Below are 14,465 nucleotides of genomic sequence, written 5' to 3' on the forward strand. Positions count from 1 at the left end.
ACTGCCAGTGAGGATGAAGAATTTGCTACTCAGCCAAATTTCCATTCATTGCAGCGGTAACGGAGAATCCTGCCGGCGTGAAGGAACAGAGAATGGAAGTCCTGGGGCGGGATCCTCCGGTCGCCGACACCAAAATCACGTTCGCCAATTGGACGGAGAATACCCGATTCCGACCAAATCGAGGGCAGCACTGCTTTCGCGATGCGCCGCTCCCTCCAAAGCGGCGTACTTGGAGAGTAGGCCACGTATCGATGGCCTTAGGCATTGCCCGAGGCCCGTCCCCGATGTTCCGCCCTCGACCAGCCGTGTTTCCAGCGGCATGGAACACGTGTGGTCTCACCCATTGGGAACTCAGTGTGGCGGCTGCGCACTCAGTCCAATGCCACCACAGTTGGGGCAGAGCCGAACCGCAGGCAGGGGGGTACATTATTTGGGGCTGGGGGCACTGTTTGGGGGTGGTCCGGGGTGTGCGAGCCTGTCGAAGGGGGGGACAATTTGCGGGCCAGGTCCGTGTGCGGCCTCCGCCATGATGACGCGGTCACCGCAGTGCGCATGCTCTACCCTGCCGTCCTGCTAGCTCCCAGCAAAACGGGGAACGGTGGCCGTTTTGCACCAGTTTTTCTGCCACTGTTCCCACGCTGACGTGGAGACGCAGCCCCAGAATCGGAGAATCCAGCCCCTGATGTCTCAATATATCCTGCCACCTTCAAAGATCTTTTCACATGTACCACCAGGTCCCTCTGACGAATGTGATATAAAATAGTTACTTTAGAGTTACTAGTTAATGTAATGTAGAAATAAGCCACTTTGATTTTTGCAGTTAGGGACAAAGGAATTCGAGACCGCATGGAAAAAGCAGGACGAGGTGTGTCTATGAGAGTGAGACTGCATTGATAGGGGCCAGAGAAAGGGATTGGAAGTGAGCCAATCAGAATGGATTAAACAGGTCAGGAGGGACCTAGGCTGACCTATGTCCGTCGAGTATGTGAAACTTGATACCATTTGAATTGATTTTGCAGAGATCTCTTTGTCTTTTAGTCAGTCGTTTTCTGGAGTGTAAGAGGCAGGATGTCCTGTTACATTTCTGTAAGATGATTCAAGCTTGCAAGCTAAATAAATAACTTCTGTTTACGTGCGAATCTGTCTCAACTTTTATTGAGGCCAGACTGACAGAGAAAGAAATTTGGAGATCAACATTTGGTGCCGAAAACCGGGATTTCTCAGGGCGATCCTGTTCCAACTGCGAAATCAGAATTAGACTGATTATGAACAGGAGGACGGGAACAAAGGGCCCTCAATGTAGAAATGGAAAACGACCAGCATTGATTGTTCCCCTCTTCTTATCGTCTGATTAGTCTGGTCACTCGCGGTTGGCACAGAAAGACCGCCTCGACGAAATCACAGGTCAGTCTGGGGATTAGCACTTTAATTGATGGGATTTCATATTGTTGTTTCGGCTTGGGTTAGGGTTTTGGGCTGATGGGACTTTAAATAATAAAGGTTCAGTCTATTATTAGGGTTCAGAGGCTGATGTGACTTAAATAATAAAGGTTCAGTCTATTATCGGGGTTCAGAGGCTGATGTGACTTAAATAATAAAAGTTCAGTCTATTATCAGGGTTCAGAGGCTGATGGGACTTTAAATAATAAAGGTTCAGTCTATTATATGGGTTCAGGGGCTGATGGGACTTCAATAGATGGGGGTTCAGTCCAGTATAACTGTTTTTAAATCTGAAGATGGTTCAACTCTATGTGTGAGTGTTTTAAATATATAGTTGATTAAGCTAAAATTGTCTCCTTGGACTGTAAAGTTCCGAGGTCTAGTTGAGATTGTGAGGTTGAAGCAGAAGTCTCTCAAAGGGTTAACAGCAGCAGGCGGAGTTGAAAACAGACAGTGCTTCTCACTCAGGCCTTGAGATAACAGTCTGCAGTGTAATCGGATACCTTTCCTTTGAGTCAGTGAACACCAGCAAAGTTACGTTTTGAATTAATTAAAGGAAACCAGTGGGTTTCTCCACCTCTTTGATAAAAGTTATTATTTTCGAAAGCAATTGATTGAAATTGCCAGAATCTTAAATTTTACTTACTTGAAATAAGGTTTATCTCATTTTATCTGGAGATTAATAGAAACTTAAAGAAGATCATGGACACCATTTTAAAAAGTGTCAATCTGGAGATGATAATTGATTTTGCTAATACTTATGATAGTTGATTTTGCTAATACTTATGTGTATGTAACAGAAAAAAAACTTGTTAAAAGAAAAAATTGTTAAGATAAAGAAATAATTAAGTTGTAAATGTTATACAAGTTTGTGTTAAGCAAATTGTAAATTTAGTTCTGAGTTGAGATCAGAGCTAAGCTTGCAAGTTGCAGTAATTCAATTTGAATTTTCAAACATTTTTAAGTTTTAAAAAAGAAGAGAGCAAATAGAGAAAAGAAGGACACAGATCTTGAATGCGTTGAATAGCACATTTCAAAGGCCCATAAATCTTTCTGTTATCTTAGACCTAAAACCTAGGAAGATTGATGAGCCATAGGAATGTCTGGGGCGTTTTAATGAAATCTACCGGGGGCAGTCAGGCGATTTGCTGTATCAAAATGGTCAGAATTCCCCTCAATACTGTGCTATGTTAATGCATTGCCTACCACCTTCTGTGGTTACTGCTGTGAAATGTAATAACATGAATTGGACGGAGAACGACCCTTCCCAGATGGCAAGGGCAGTCAGATTTTACTGGAAGGAGGGTGTAGGCCAAGAAGGAGGCTCAGTTACAAAGGTTAAGACTGAGTATGTAATGAAAAAGGATGATCTGCGATCCCAACAAGCGGCAGAAATGGTAGTTTACCAGCAGGAGCTCCAATATAGTGACTTTGGGTGGGTGGATCAGCGAAGAGGAGGATGAGACAACAGTGCTATATTTCTATCACCCCCCAGTGGTGGACGTTAGACATTGAACAGCCACTATCACTGCATCACGTTACCCTGACCTATGACAGAACTGGACGAAACAGGGAGTTGGAGGACAAATACTGGCCATTACTTGAGACCGAATGGCCAGTCAAGGTTACAGCCACAGTCACGGGAAAAGAAGGTACAGCCAATTTTGTTACAATATCACCACATTTATGGCCACAGTCAGCTTCGGTAAGCCCTCATATTACACGTCAGGTCCATGACCAGTACCATGCCAGGGATATGGGGCGAATGGTCAGCATCTTACCGCAGCTCGTCAGAATAGGTATGAGATATACCTTTTGAACAATCCACGTCTGACATTTAAATACTGTACCACTATCAATCCAGCCTGTTTTCTTAGTGGTCCCCCTGTCCATGAAGACGCACCTGGCCACGACTGTTTAGCCTTGATTCAGGAAACTACCACAATAAGGGGCGATTTGAGTGACATTTCGTCAGAACAACCTGACATGATTATGTGTGGTCAAATATCCCACCGGGGTTTAGTTAATGACCTACTGCAGGCCCTCCTTCTGCCAGCGCAGATTTCCGTTATTAAATGCGCTGCCCACACGAATGGTACAACCCCAGTTGACGTTGGTAATGAACGAGCAGATTGTGCAGCGCGCACAGCCGCACAAATTCAGCAAGTGATGGTGCCTAAAATGTTAAGTCAGACTAAACGATCTACTATGAATGTGTCTGCTTCTGACAAGCCAATGCCAACCATCCAAGACGTCATAAGGTTACAGGAGGACGCTCCTGAGAGTGATAAACAAATGTGGAAACGGTTAGGTTGTACATATGATTCTGTTTCCTCTTTATGGACCACGCCTGCACATCAGACTTGTATGTCTGATGTACTGGCTTTATGGGTCATCGAATGTGTACACTTTGCAACTCATTGTGGGGCTCGGGGGACTAGTGATTTGTTGCTGGACACTTGGTGGCACCCTAAAATGCAGGGGTTGGCCCAAAGTATCAGTAATCGGTGTTTGATTTGTCAGCAATATAACACCGGAAAAGGTATCCCTTGTGGGAAGGGGCAAACCCCGTTGCCCAGTGGTCCCTTTGAGACGCTCCAAATGGATTACATTGAGTTGGAAAGGTGTCAATGTTATAAATATGTTTTGGTCATTGTGGATGTGTTCAGCAGATGGGTTGAGGCGTATCCGACTATCTATAGTAAAGCTGTTACTGTGGTTAAAGTCTTGATGAGGGAAATCATTCCCCGGTACGGTATACCAGCTCAGTTAAGTTCTGATAATGGGCCTCATTTTATTGGACAAATTAACAAGGAGTTTTGCTCCCAGTTGGGCATACGCCAGCAGTTACACTGTGCTTACAGACCGCAGGCAGCCGGGGTGGTTGAGAGACACAATCAGACCCTCAAAACTAAATTGGCTAAATTAAGAGCAGACACGGGACTGACATGGCTTAAGTTGCTCCCCGTTGCCCTCTTCCAGCTGCGGGTTACATCTGCGGGACCAGCCCGGCTCTCTCCCGCCGAGATTCTTTATGGCAGGCCTCTTAGAATTCCTTGGAGCCTGCAGGTTCCCAGACGGGTTCAGTTTCATCAGATGACTGAAGAAATGACCACCTATGTTCTAGCCCTTACGCAAGTGCTCAAGGAACTCCATGGCCAAGTCCGCGCGGCTCACGAGCCATTGCCCCCAGTACCTAGCTCACTTTCAGTCCAGCCCGGTAGTTATGTAATGGTCAAAAATTGGACTAGGAAGGGGTCGGAGCCGCGATGGGACGGGCCCTTCCAAGTTCTCCTTACCACCCCCACAGCAGTTAAAGTGGAGGGGCGAAGTGCTTGGGTCCACCTACATCACTGTAAATTGAGCCCATCTCCACTACTGTAAAAGGTCGGATACTAACCTGCCTCCCTTCTCCAGTGCTATTTTACAGGTGTGGAGCATGATGGAGTGGCTACGCATCGTCTGTCTGATATTTGGCCTCACTTCGCTTGGCGTGTTATTGGCGATGGACATGGAAAAGGGGAATATTATGTATCTGTGTAGCCCCAACCAATCTACAAGGATACATCACCTATGCACAGGTGATGTTCTTCGCTGCCCCCATATACGAGGACATGGTATCGACTCATGGAAGGTCATCAAAGTTAAGGAGAATGCGGGAGTCATGAAGCAGCTGCACCGGTCCCGGCGATGGGAAGGGAACATTATATGGACATTGTCTTGTTTTTGGAATACATGTAAATTTGATTTTGGATGTGTTAAAAGTGGTACAATAAAGGTAACATCAGGCTGTCAGAAGAGTGTAGGAAGAGACCATGAGAAAGAGAAAGGGACTAGAGAGAGGACGGGGCGTGTGAGAAGGGAAGTACAGCTAGAACGTAGGTTACCGGGAGATACACTTAAGTTAATTAAAGGCCAAACTGAGGAAAACCCGGGTAGTATGAATCTCTTCTACCAGATTTACCACCGTCTGTATGGCCAGGGACGGGTTGTCTGCTACCCAAACCCCGCAGCGGTGTCTAGGTTATTTTCTGTTTCACCGCTTTGGGGCACTCCCCAAACGGTGGTTCATTGTCAGCGTTCCGAGCCATTGCCCGAGCAAGTCACTCTTCCTTACGATCCGGATTCAGCACCACCGGCTATTTGCCTTCCCCTCCCTCGGGATAATTCCCATTCACAGTACGATAGGCTGCGACGGTGGAGGGCGTACATACCTAGCCACTTCACTCCCAATAGGGATTCCCGGTCGTACGAGAATTGCTTCAGCAGTGAAGGATATGGCTGTTTGCTGGTAGAGGTGGACACAAATATAACATGTCTGTTTCCCACCTGTACGGACAGGAGGTGCCATATCACCCAGGCGTCTGGCCAATGCGTTTGTTATAGCACCACTTGCGTTCCATTGAACGCTGGCCTCCAGCTCCTTTGTGGCTGGGCGAATGTCTCTCATATCACTGTTGGGAATAGGGCTTTCTGCATTGCTGGGCGGCCCGAATGGGCATTTCAAAATTGGATAAACTGGGCTACTGGGAGGTCCTTACGCAACCGATATGCTGATTGTGATGCTAGTCTCCACACGGAACAAGGATACTACTTTTTATTTAATGGTACGGCGACCAACGTTTTGTCACCCCCATTTCCCCGCCGAATTGCTATAGGGACTCTAGTCCCTACCACAGTCCCCTGCCCTTCGGCGTGGAACCTGCATAATCAGTTAGCACGCCGGGCAGTCTCTGCTGAATTTTGCGAGAACTGGAAAAAACCTCAGGTTCTTGCACCCAACCGGGGCCACTCAGCCGGGTGGGGCATTCTGAGCGTATTGACACTGGGAGGTGTGGGGGGTTCCTTGGCTGTTAGTGATCGGAATTATTTTATTTGCGGCCTTACCATTTTGGGAAATGAAACCTTGGGAGCCCTCGGGGCAATAACCAAGGAGTTGTCTCAGCTACGGTTGTTTGCAATGCAGAACCGGTATGCTCTTGACTATCTTCTGGCCCGTGAGGGTGGGGTATGCGCCATAGTACAGGGCAAGTGTATTATGGGTGTTCAAGACTTGACCGCTAACATCACTAAATTTATGGATCGCATACGGGATCACTTGGACGGGATGCAGGATCCTGACTCTTGGGGTAACTGGGGATCTGGCGGATGGAAGGACTGGTTGATAAATATGGCCATGTATCTAGTGGTAGCTATCGGCTGCATCTTTGTGGGCCTGGCCATCCTTAAATGTGTGATGGGTAGAATGCTGGGTGCACTGGATCAGATCACCGCCCCAATCACCGAGAAAAAAAATTTAACTGTTAAAATCCATGAGGGTGAAGCAGATGAAGGGGGGCTAAGACAGGAATTGGAAATGCAGCGACGAATCTTTTTAGATGAGGAACCGTAGCTATAGATTGGATAGTTCGGTTATCATGGAATGATAAAAGGAGGGAATGACGAATGTGATATAAAATAGTTACTTTAGAGTTACTAGTTAATGTAATGTAGAAATAAGCCACTTTGATTTTTGCAGTTAGGGACAAAGGAATTCGAGACCGCATGGAAAAAGCAGGACGAGGTGTGTCTATGAGAGTGAGACTGCATTGATAGGGGCCAGAGAAAGGGATTGGAAGTGAGCCAATCAGAATGGATTAAACAGGTCAGGAGGGACCTAGGCTGACCTATGTCCGTCGAGTATGTGAAACTTGATACCATTTGAATTGATTTTGCAGAGATCTCTTTGTCTTTTAGTCAGTCGTTTTCTGGAGTGTAAGAGGCAGGATGTCCTGTTACATTTCTGTAAGATGATTCAAGCTTGCAAGCTAAATAAATAACTTCTGTTTACGTGCGAATCCGTCTCAACTTTTATTGAGGCCAGACTGACAGAGAAAGAAATTTGGAGATCAACACCTCTCTTCCTACACCCTCTTTAGAATTGTGCTATTAAGTCTCCCTAATATTTCTGCCAAAATGTGCTACCTTCTACTTCCCTATATTAAATTCCATCTGCCACTTGTCTGCCCACTCTGCTACCTTATCTACGTCGTGCTGGAGCCGATCCTCACTGTTTACCATACCTCCAAGTTTGGTATCATTGGCAAATTTAGACATTTTCCTCTGTGTTCCAGTATTCCATTTATTTGTATATCAAAAAAGTAATGGTCCTAGCACTGACTCTGTTGGAACACCACTGTCTACCTCCAGTCTGTAAAACAATCATTTACTAACACTCTCTGTTTTCTGTACTTAAGTTAATTTTTTATCTAAGCTGACCCTGCCTCTCCTATTCCATGAACCTTTTAACCAACCTTTATGTGGTCATTTGTCAAACATTTTCCTGAAATCTATAGAGACAACAGGTGGGATTCTCTGGCCTCCCTGCGGCATGTTTCTCAGTGGCAGGATCTTCTACTCCCGCCGCTGTCAATGGGATTTCCCATTGAAACCACCCCACGATGCCGGAAACCAGCAGTGGGGATGCACTGTCGGTGGGACCAGAAGATTCCACTTGCATGAACCGCCAGAAGATCTCGCCCAGTGTCCACCGCATTCTCTTCATCAACTGTGTCTGTTCCTTCATCAAAAAATTCAATTAGATTTTTCAAGCACGATCTGTATTTATAAATTGATGCTGGCTCTCCCTCGTTGACACAAACATCTCCTAGTGTCTGTGAATCTTTTCCTTGATTATTGTTTCCAAAACTTTATCTGCAAGCTACAGAAGACTGCTAAATAAGATAAGAGCCCAACCATGGTGTTAGGGGCAAGGTACTGGCATGGATAGATGATTGGCTGACTGGCAGAAGGCAGAGAGTGGAGACAAAGGGGTCCTTTTCAGGATGGCATCTGGTGACTAGTGGTGGCCCGCCGGGGTCAGTCTAGGGACCACAGCTATTCACGATATACATTAATGATCTGGAAGAAAGAACTGAGGGCATTGTTGCTAAGTTTGCAGATGATGCAAAGATATGGAGAGAGACAGGTTGTGTTGAGGAAGCAGAGAGGCTGCAGAAAGGCCTAAACAGGCTAAGAGAGTGGGCAAAGATGGAATACAATATAGAAAAGTGTGAGGTTGTGAACTTTGGTAGGAAGAACAGAGGCATAGGCTATTTTTGAAATAGAAAAAGGCTTCAGAAATCAGAAGCACTAAGGAACTTATGAGTCCCAGCTGGCCTGCCTTCTTCCCTCGCCTGCTCTTGAGTCCTACTCCAGTTGGGTTGGTGTGTGTTTTGTTATTTGCTGGGCATGGTTGGGTTCCATGCCTCCTTATCCTCCCCCCCGCCCCTCCTCTCCTTGGTATACTATGACTACCCTCTCCCTTCCTTTGGCTTATTGGTCTTGGAACCACATAACAAATAAATAACCAACACCCTCATGCTCCACCCTCCCTGGCGTTACTCTCCACCTACTCTGCCTCCTTTTTTAACCCCAAAGACCCACCCCCCGCTGACTTCTTAACTACCCTTGAAGAAGTCGATAAACGGTTTCCATCTCTGAGCAAACCCCTCCACAGTCCCTCTCAAGGTAAACCTAAGGGATTCTGCGAGGTTGCTCACCTACACTCCCTGTTTCGGCGGCCCCGAGTCCCTCCATTGCGACAGGATCCGTCTCCAAGCTACTAGAGAGGCAAAGGCCAAAACGTCGGTCTCTCTCGCCCCCTGAACTCCCGAGTCTTCTGACACTTCACAATTCGCCACTTCTGCACTTAGGACCACCTTCACCCTCAGCACCTCAGACATCACGGGCGGCATTCTCCCGCAACTGGCCAGATGGCCCGACGCCGGCGCCAAGAGCGGCGCGAACCACTCCGGCTTCAGGCCGACCAAAAGGTGCGGAATCCTCTGCACATCCAGGGGCTAGGCCGGTGGCGGAGGGGCTGGCGCCGTGCCAACCGGCGCGGAAGGGCCGGCGCGAGTTGGCGCATGCGCAGAACCGCCGGCGTGGTCCACAGGGGAGTTCTCCGCGCCGGCCATGGCGGAGCCCTATAGAGGCTGGCACGGAAGGAACGAGTGCCCCCATGACACAGGCTCACCTGCAGATCGGTGGGCCCCTATCGCGGGCCAGGCCACCGGGGGGGGGCCCCACCGGGGCCGGGTCCCCCCATGCCTCCCCGAGGACTCACCTAGCCGGCCTACAAGCCAGGTCACGCCATGATGGAGAATCCCGTCCCACATCTCAGCGAACCCCCACCAAAATCCCTCCAGTTTCAGACAAGCCCAAAACATGTGGACATTTTTCACGCGAACCGATTCCCACTGGGCAGCTCATACTCCCCTACCAGTCCCTCCAAGCTCAGAAAGCAGCTCCCCACGAATAGGTCTCCAAATTGCCCAATCCCGGAACACCCCAGATCAAACCTGTGAGTCCCGCAAATCGGAGCCCAAACTGAGGCACCTTCCAGCCTCAGGTGCTGCCGCCACTGTCCCCACATCCTCAAGGCCACCACCACTACCAGACTTGTGGAGTACCTCGCCGGCGCGAATGGCTGTTGCGCCATCAATAATGCCCCTAAACTCGTGCCCTTGCATGAGCTGCCTCCATCTGCTCCCACACCGACCCTTCCCCCACTACCCACTTCCTGATCATGGCTATATTTTCTTCCCAGTGGCAGTGGGCCACCAAACACACCAGATTCAATTCATGTAGCTGCTCCCAACCCCGCACCACCTGGATGCCCAGATACCTGAAACTTGTCCCCACTACCTTAAACCACAGCTTGCCCAAACTCCTCTCCTGCCCCCTCGCATGGATCTGAAAGACCTCACTCTTCCCCATGTTTAACTTATACCCAGAGAACCGGTCGAATTCCAACAAAATGTCTATGATCCGTCCAATGCTTCCCAGTGGGCTCAATATGTAAAGCAACAGAGAGTCCGCATATAGCGAGACCCTGTGCTCCCTGCCCCCCCCCCCCCCCCTCCTCCCCGCACTATCCCTTTCCAACCCCTCGACGCTCTAAGCGCCATTACCAGTGACTCTATCATCAAGGCAAAGAGCAACGGGGAGTGTGGGCATCCCTGCCTCATCCCACGATTCAGCCTAAAATACCTGTTTGTCCTTACGCTCGCTGCTGGTGACCAATACAACAACCAGGCCACAATCCACAAACCCCTGCCCGAACCGCCCCAGTACCTCCCGCAAATATTCCCAATCTACCCGATCAAAGGTCTTCTCCGCCTCCACAGCAACCGCCATCTCCACATTCTGTCCCTCTGAGGGCATCATTATCATCTTCAAAGATGCCTAACATTAGCCGATAGATACCTCCCCTTTACAAACCCTGTCTGGTAGTCCCCTACCACCCCCGGCACACAGTCCTCACTCCGCGAGGCCAAGATCTTTGCCAATAACTTGCCGTCTACATTCAGCGGTGATATCAGGCGGGGGGACCCACACTGATCTGGGTTCTTATTCTTCTCCAAAATTAAAGATATTGAGGCCTGGAATAACATGGGGAGGGGGGAGCACCCCCTTCTCACTCACCTCATTAAATGTCCTTACCAGCAGGGATCCCAGGTCTCCCAAAAACTTTCAATAAAATTCTATTGTGATGCCATGTGGGCCCAGGACCTTGCCGGCCTGCATCACCCCCATACCCTCCATCACCTCCAACAGTCCAGTGGGTGCTCACAACCCCTCTACCAGGGGAACTCCAATCCATCCAGGAATTGCTGCATTCCCTCACACACCCCCACCCCCGGTTGGGGGCTCCAATTCAAAAAGCCTCCTGCAAAACTCTCCTCAAATACCCTGTTCACCACCACTGGGTCCAGTACCACTCTACCCCTCCCGTCCTTCACCCTTCCAATCTCCCTCACCGCCTACTGCTTCCTGAGTTGGTGGGCCAGCATCTTACTAGCCTTCTCCTCACACTCATACACTGCCCCTCTGGCCCTCCGCAACTGCCCTACCGCCTTCCCCGTGGACACCAGCCCGAGCTCCATCTGAAGCTTCTGCCTCTCCTTCAACAATCCTGCCTCCAAGGCCTCCAAATACCTCCTGTCCACCAGCAGAATCTTGCCCACCAACCTTGCCATCTCTGCTCGCTCCTCCTTCCCCCTATGAGCCCGGATTGATATGAATTTCCCCTAACCACTGCCTTGAGCGCCTCCCACAGCGTGGCGGCAGAGGCCTCACCTATATCATATCGTTCCGATCCATTTGCAAGTCCACACAATATGGTGCGTGTTCTGAAACCATGATCACAGAGAACCTCGAGTACCCCAATAACATCTTTCCCACCACAAAAAAATCAATCCGAGAGTACACCCTGTACACATGGGAGATGTATGAAAACTCCTTCACCCTCGGCCTCCCAAACCTCCATGGATTCTCCCCCCTCCCCCACCCCCCACCGTTGCAACCCCCCGTCCACCCATGCACTCCATGAATCCCTTCAGTTCTCCAATAATGGGGCTATGTCCCCACGCCCGCCAGAAAACGGGCATGAATCTCCGTTTTAAGGGGACTTGCAGGGCCCCAGCATGTGCGTGCAGCTCCTGCTGTCGATACGGGGCCCTGGTCTTCCGGCCGCGGGTCTGCGGCCGCCTGCGGCACTGGCCCTGCGCAACATGGCGGACCCAAACAGCGGGCTGGCACGGAAGAAGGTTGCTCCCCCCAGATCACGCCCGCCCGCCAACCGGTGGTCCCCGATCGCGGTCCTGGCCGTCGTGGAGGCCCACGACGGAGACTGAACCCCCGCCCCCCACCAGGACGGCCACTGCAGCCGGGGCGCCGAGCTCCCGCCAGGTGGAACCATACGAGAACCACGCCGGCGGGAACTCGGCCGGCTGACAGCAGAGAATCGCTGCAGGGGCCTCTTTCAACAGCCCCCGACCGGCGCTGCATTGAAGGCTGCCGGTTGCCTGAGAATCGCGTGAAGGCGTCGAGGTTCCAACGCCCCAATCTCCGCGCCCAGGTCCAGGATCTTCCCCAGCATTCGCCTCAAAAGCTCTACATCATTCCAATTTGGGTCAGAAACGTTTGCCAGGACCTCTGGCATCTCCACCAGCTTCCTCCCCGAATCTGCTACTATATTCCCCACCTCAAGCTCCACCCATTTATTTACCAACACTGCCACCTCCTGTGTCTTCAAGTCCAATCCCACCCAGTCCTTAGCCTTGTCTGATCCCCGATCTTCAAGTGTGTTTCTTGTAAAAAGGCCACGTCCTCCTTCAAGCTCCGCAGGTGCGTAAAACCACGCGACCGTTTAACTGGCCAATTAAGCCCCCTTACAATCAGCGTTTGGGCGGAAAATACCGTTTGACGCCAAAGTCGGGGGCAGCGCCTGTTTGATGCAAGTCTCTCATGCACCACCCCTTCTGAAATGGCGTCATCGCACCACGCACCGCACACTGATGGGACAGCCTCAGAGCGTCACCTGAAGGCCCTCCCCTGATGTGGTCTCAGCCGTGCGGGAACCCGCATGGCAGCTGCGGACTGTGTCCAGCGCTGCACAGTCAGGCAGGAGCTATGTTGCTGGTCGGGGATTCCGCAAGGGCTGGGGGGACTGGTGGGGGCTGACCAGGGGGTGGCCAGGGGGGCACTATCTGGAAGTTCTGGTCCGCGGCAGGGCCAGTGCCATGTTTTATGGCACGACCGCTACAGGCCGTTGCCGCGCGTTTGCATTGCCATGGACCCGTCCATTGTCCGGCCATTTATTTTTTGGAGGCCGGGAGTTTTACGCGGTGCCTCACCATTGTAGGATCGGTGAGGGGGCGGTGCTGAATTTTTCCCCTGCTGTCTGGCCAGCGGTTACTTTGCTTTGGATTGGGTTGGATTTGTTTATTGTCACGTGTACCGAGGTACAGTGAAAAGTATTTTTCTGCGAGCAGCTCAACAGATCATTAAGTACATGAGAAGAAAAGGGAATAAAAGAAAATACATAACAGGTTAACACAAGGTACACAATGTAACTACATAAGCACCTGCATCGGGTGAAGCATACAGGGTGTAGTGTTAATGGGGTCAGTCCATAAGAGGTCGTTTAGGAGTCTGGTAACAGCGGGGAAGAAGCTGTTTTTGAGTCTGTTTGTGCGTGTTCTCAGACTTCTGTATCGCCTGCCTGATGGAAGAAGTTGGAAGAGTGAGTAAGCCGGGTGGGAGGGATCTTTGATTATGCTGCCCGTTTTCCCCAGGCAGTGAGAGGTGTAAATGGAGTCAATGGATGGGAGGCAGGTTCGTGTGATGGACTGGGCGGTGTTCACGACTCTCTGAAGTTTCTTGCGGTCTTGGGACGAGCAGTTGCCATACCAGGCTGTGATGCAGCCCGATAGGATGCTTTCTATGGTGCATCTGTAAAAGTTGGTAAGGGTTAATGTGGACATGCCAAATTTACTTAGTTTCCTGAGGAAGTATAGGCGCTGTTGTGCTTTCCTGGCGGTAGCGTCGATGTGGGTGGACCAGGGCAGATTTTTGGAGATGTGCACCCCTAGGAATTTGAAACTGCTAACCATCTCCACCTCGGCCCCGTTGATGCTGACAGGGGTGTGTACAGTACTTTGCTTCCTGACGTCAATGACCAGCTCTTTAGTTTTGCTGGCATTGTGGGAGAGATTGTTGTTGCTGCACCACTCCATTAGGTTCTCTATCTCCCGCCTGTATTCTGGCTCATCGTTATTCGAGATCCGGCCCGCTATGGTCGTATCGTCAGCAAATTTGTAGATGGAGTTGGAACCAAGTTTTGCCACGCAGTCGTATGTGTACAGGGAGTAGAGTAGGGGGCTAAGTACGCAGCCTTGCGGGGCCCCGGTGTTGAGGACTATTGTGGAGTAGGTGTTGTTATTCATTCTAACTGATTGTGATCTGTTGGTCAGAAAATCGAGTATCCAGTTGCAGAGTGGGGAGCCAAGTCCTAGGTTTTGGAGCTTTGATATGAGCTTGGCTGGGATTATGGTGTTGAAGGCGGAGCTGTAGTCAATAAATAAGAGTCTGATGTAAGAGTCCTTGTTGTCGAGATGCTCGAGGGATGAGTGTAGGGCCAGGGAAATGGCGTTTGCTGTGGACCGGTTGCGACGGTATGCAAATTGCAGTGGATCAAG

The 14,465-nt window shown here is 50.1% G+C and overlaps 2 protein-coding genes across 2 annotated transcripts in view; one reads left to right on the top strand and one right to left on the bottom strand.

Annotated features, from left to right (window-relative positions):
- Positions 1-14,465, bottom strand: part of LOC140394259 (netrin-3-like) — a 381,075-nt gene that overhangs the window by 96,851 nt on the left and 269,759 nt on the right. The gene's annotated exons all lie outside the window — the stretch shown is intronic.
- LOC140394258 (uncharacterized) lies at positions 749-7,269 on the top strand. The gene is made up of 2 exons (XM_072481303.1): positions 749-3,092; positions 4,858-7,269. The coding sequence occupies exons 1-2, from the start codon at positions 3,052-3,054 to the stop codon at positions 6,830-6,832; spliced, it is 2,016 nt and encodes a 671-aa protein (XP_072337404.1). The 5' UTR covers positions 749-3,051; the 3' UTR covers positions 6,833-7,269.

Source organism: Scyliorhinus torazame, chromosome 17 (assembly GCF_047496885.1).
Source record: "Scyliorhinus torazame isolate Kashiwa2021f chromosome 17, sScyTor2.1, whole genome shotgun sequence".
NCBI lineage: Eukaryota > Metazoa > Chordata > Chondrichthyes > Carcharhiniformes > Scyliorhinidae > Scyliorhinus > Scyliorhinus torazame.

What these genes read in the sequence shown, in the direction of transcription:
- LOC140394258 (XM_072481303.1), top strand. Translation starts at nt 3,052, where the DNA reads ATGGCCAGTCAAGGTTACAGCCACAGTCACGGGAAAAGAAG. An exon ending in CACAGTCACGGGAAAAGAAG is followed by an intron (nt 3,093 to 4,857) that starts GTACAGCCAATT and finishes TCCCTTCTCCAG; the next exon opens with TGCTATTTTACAGGTGTGGA.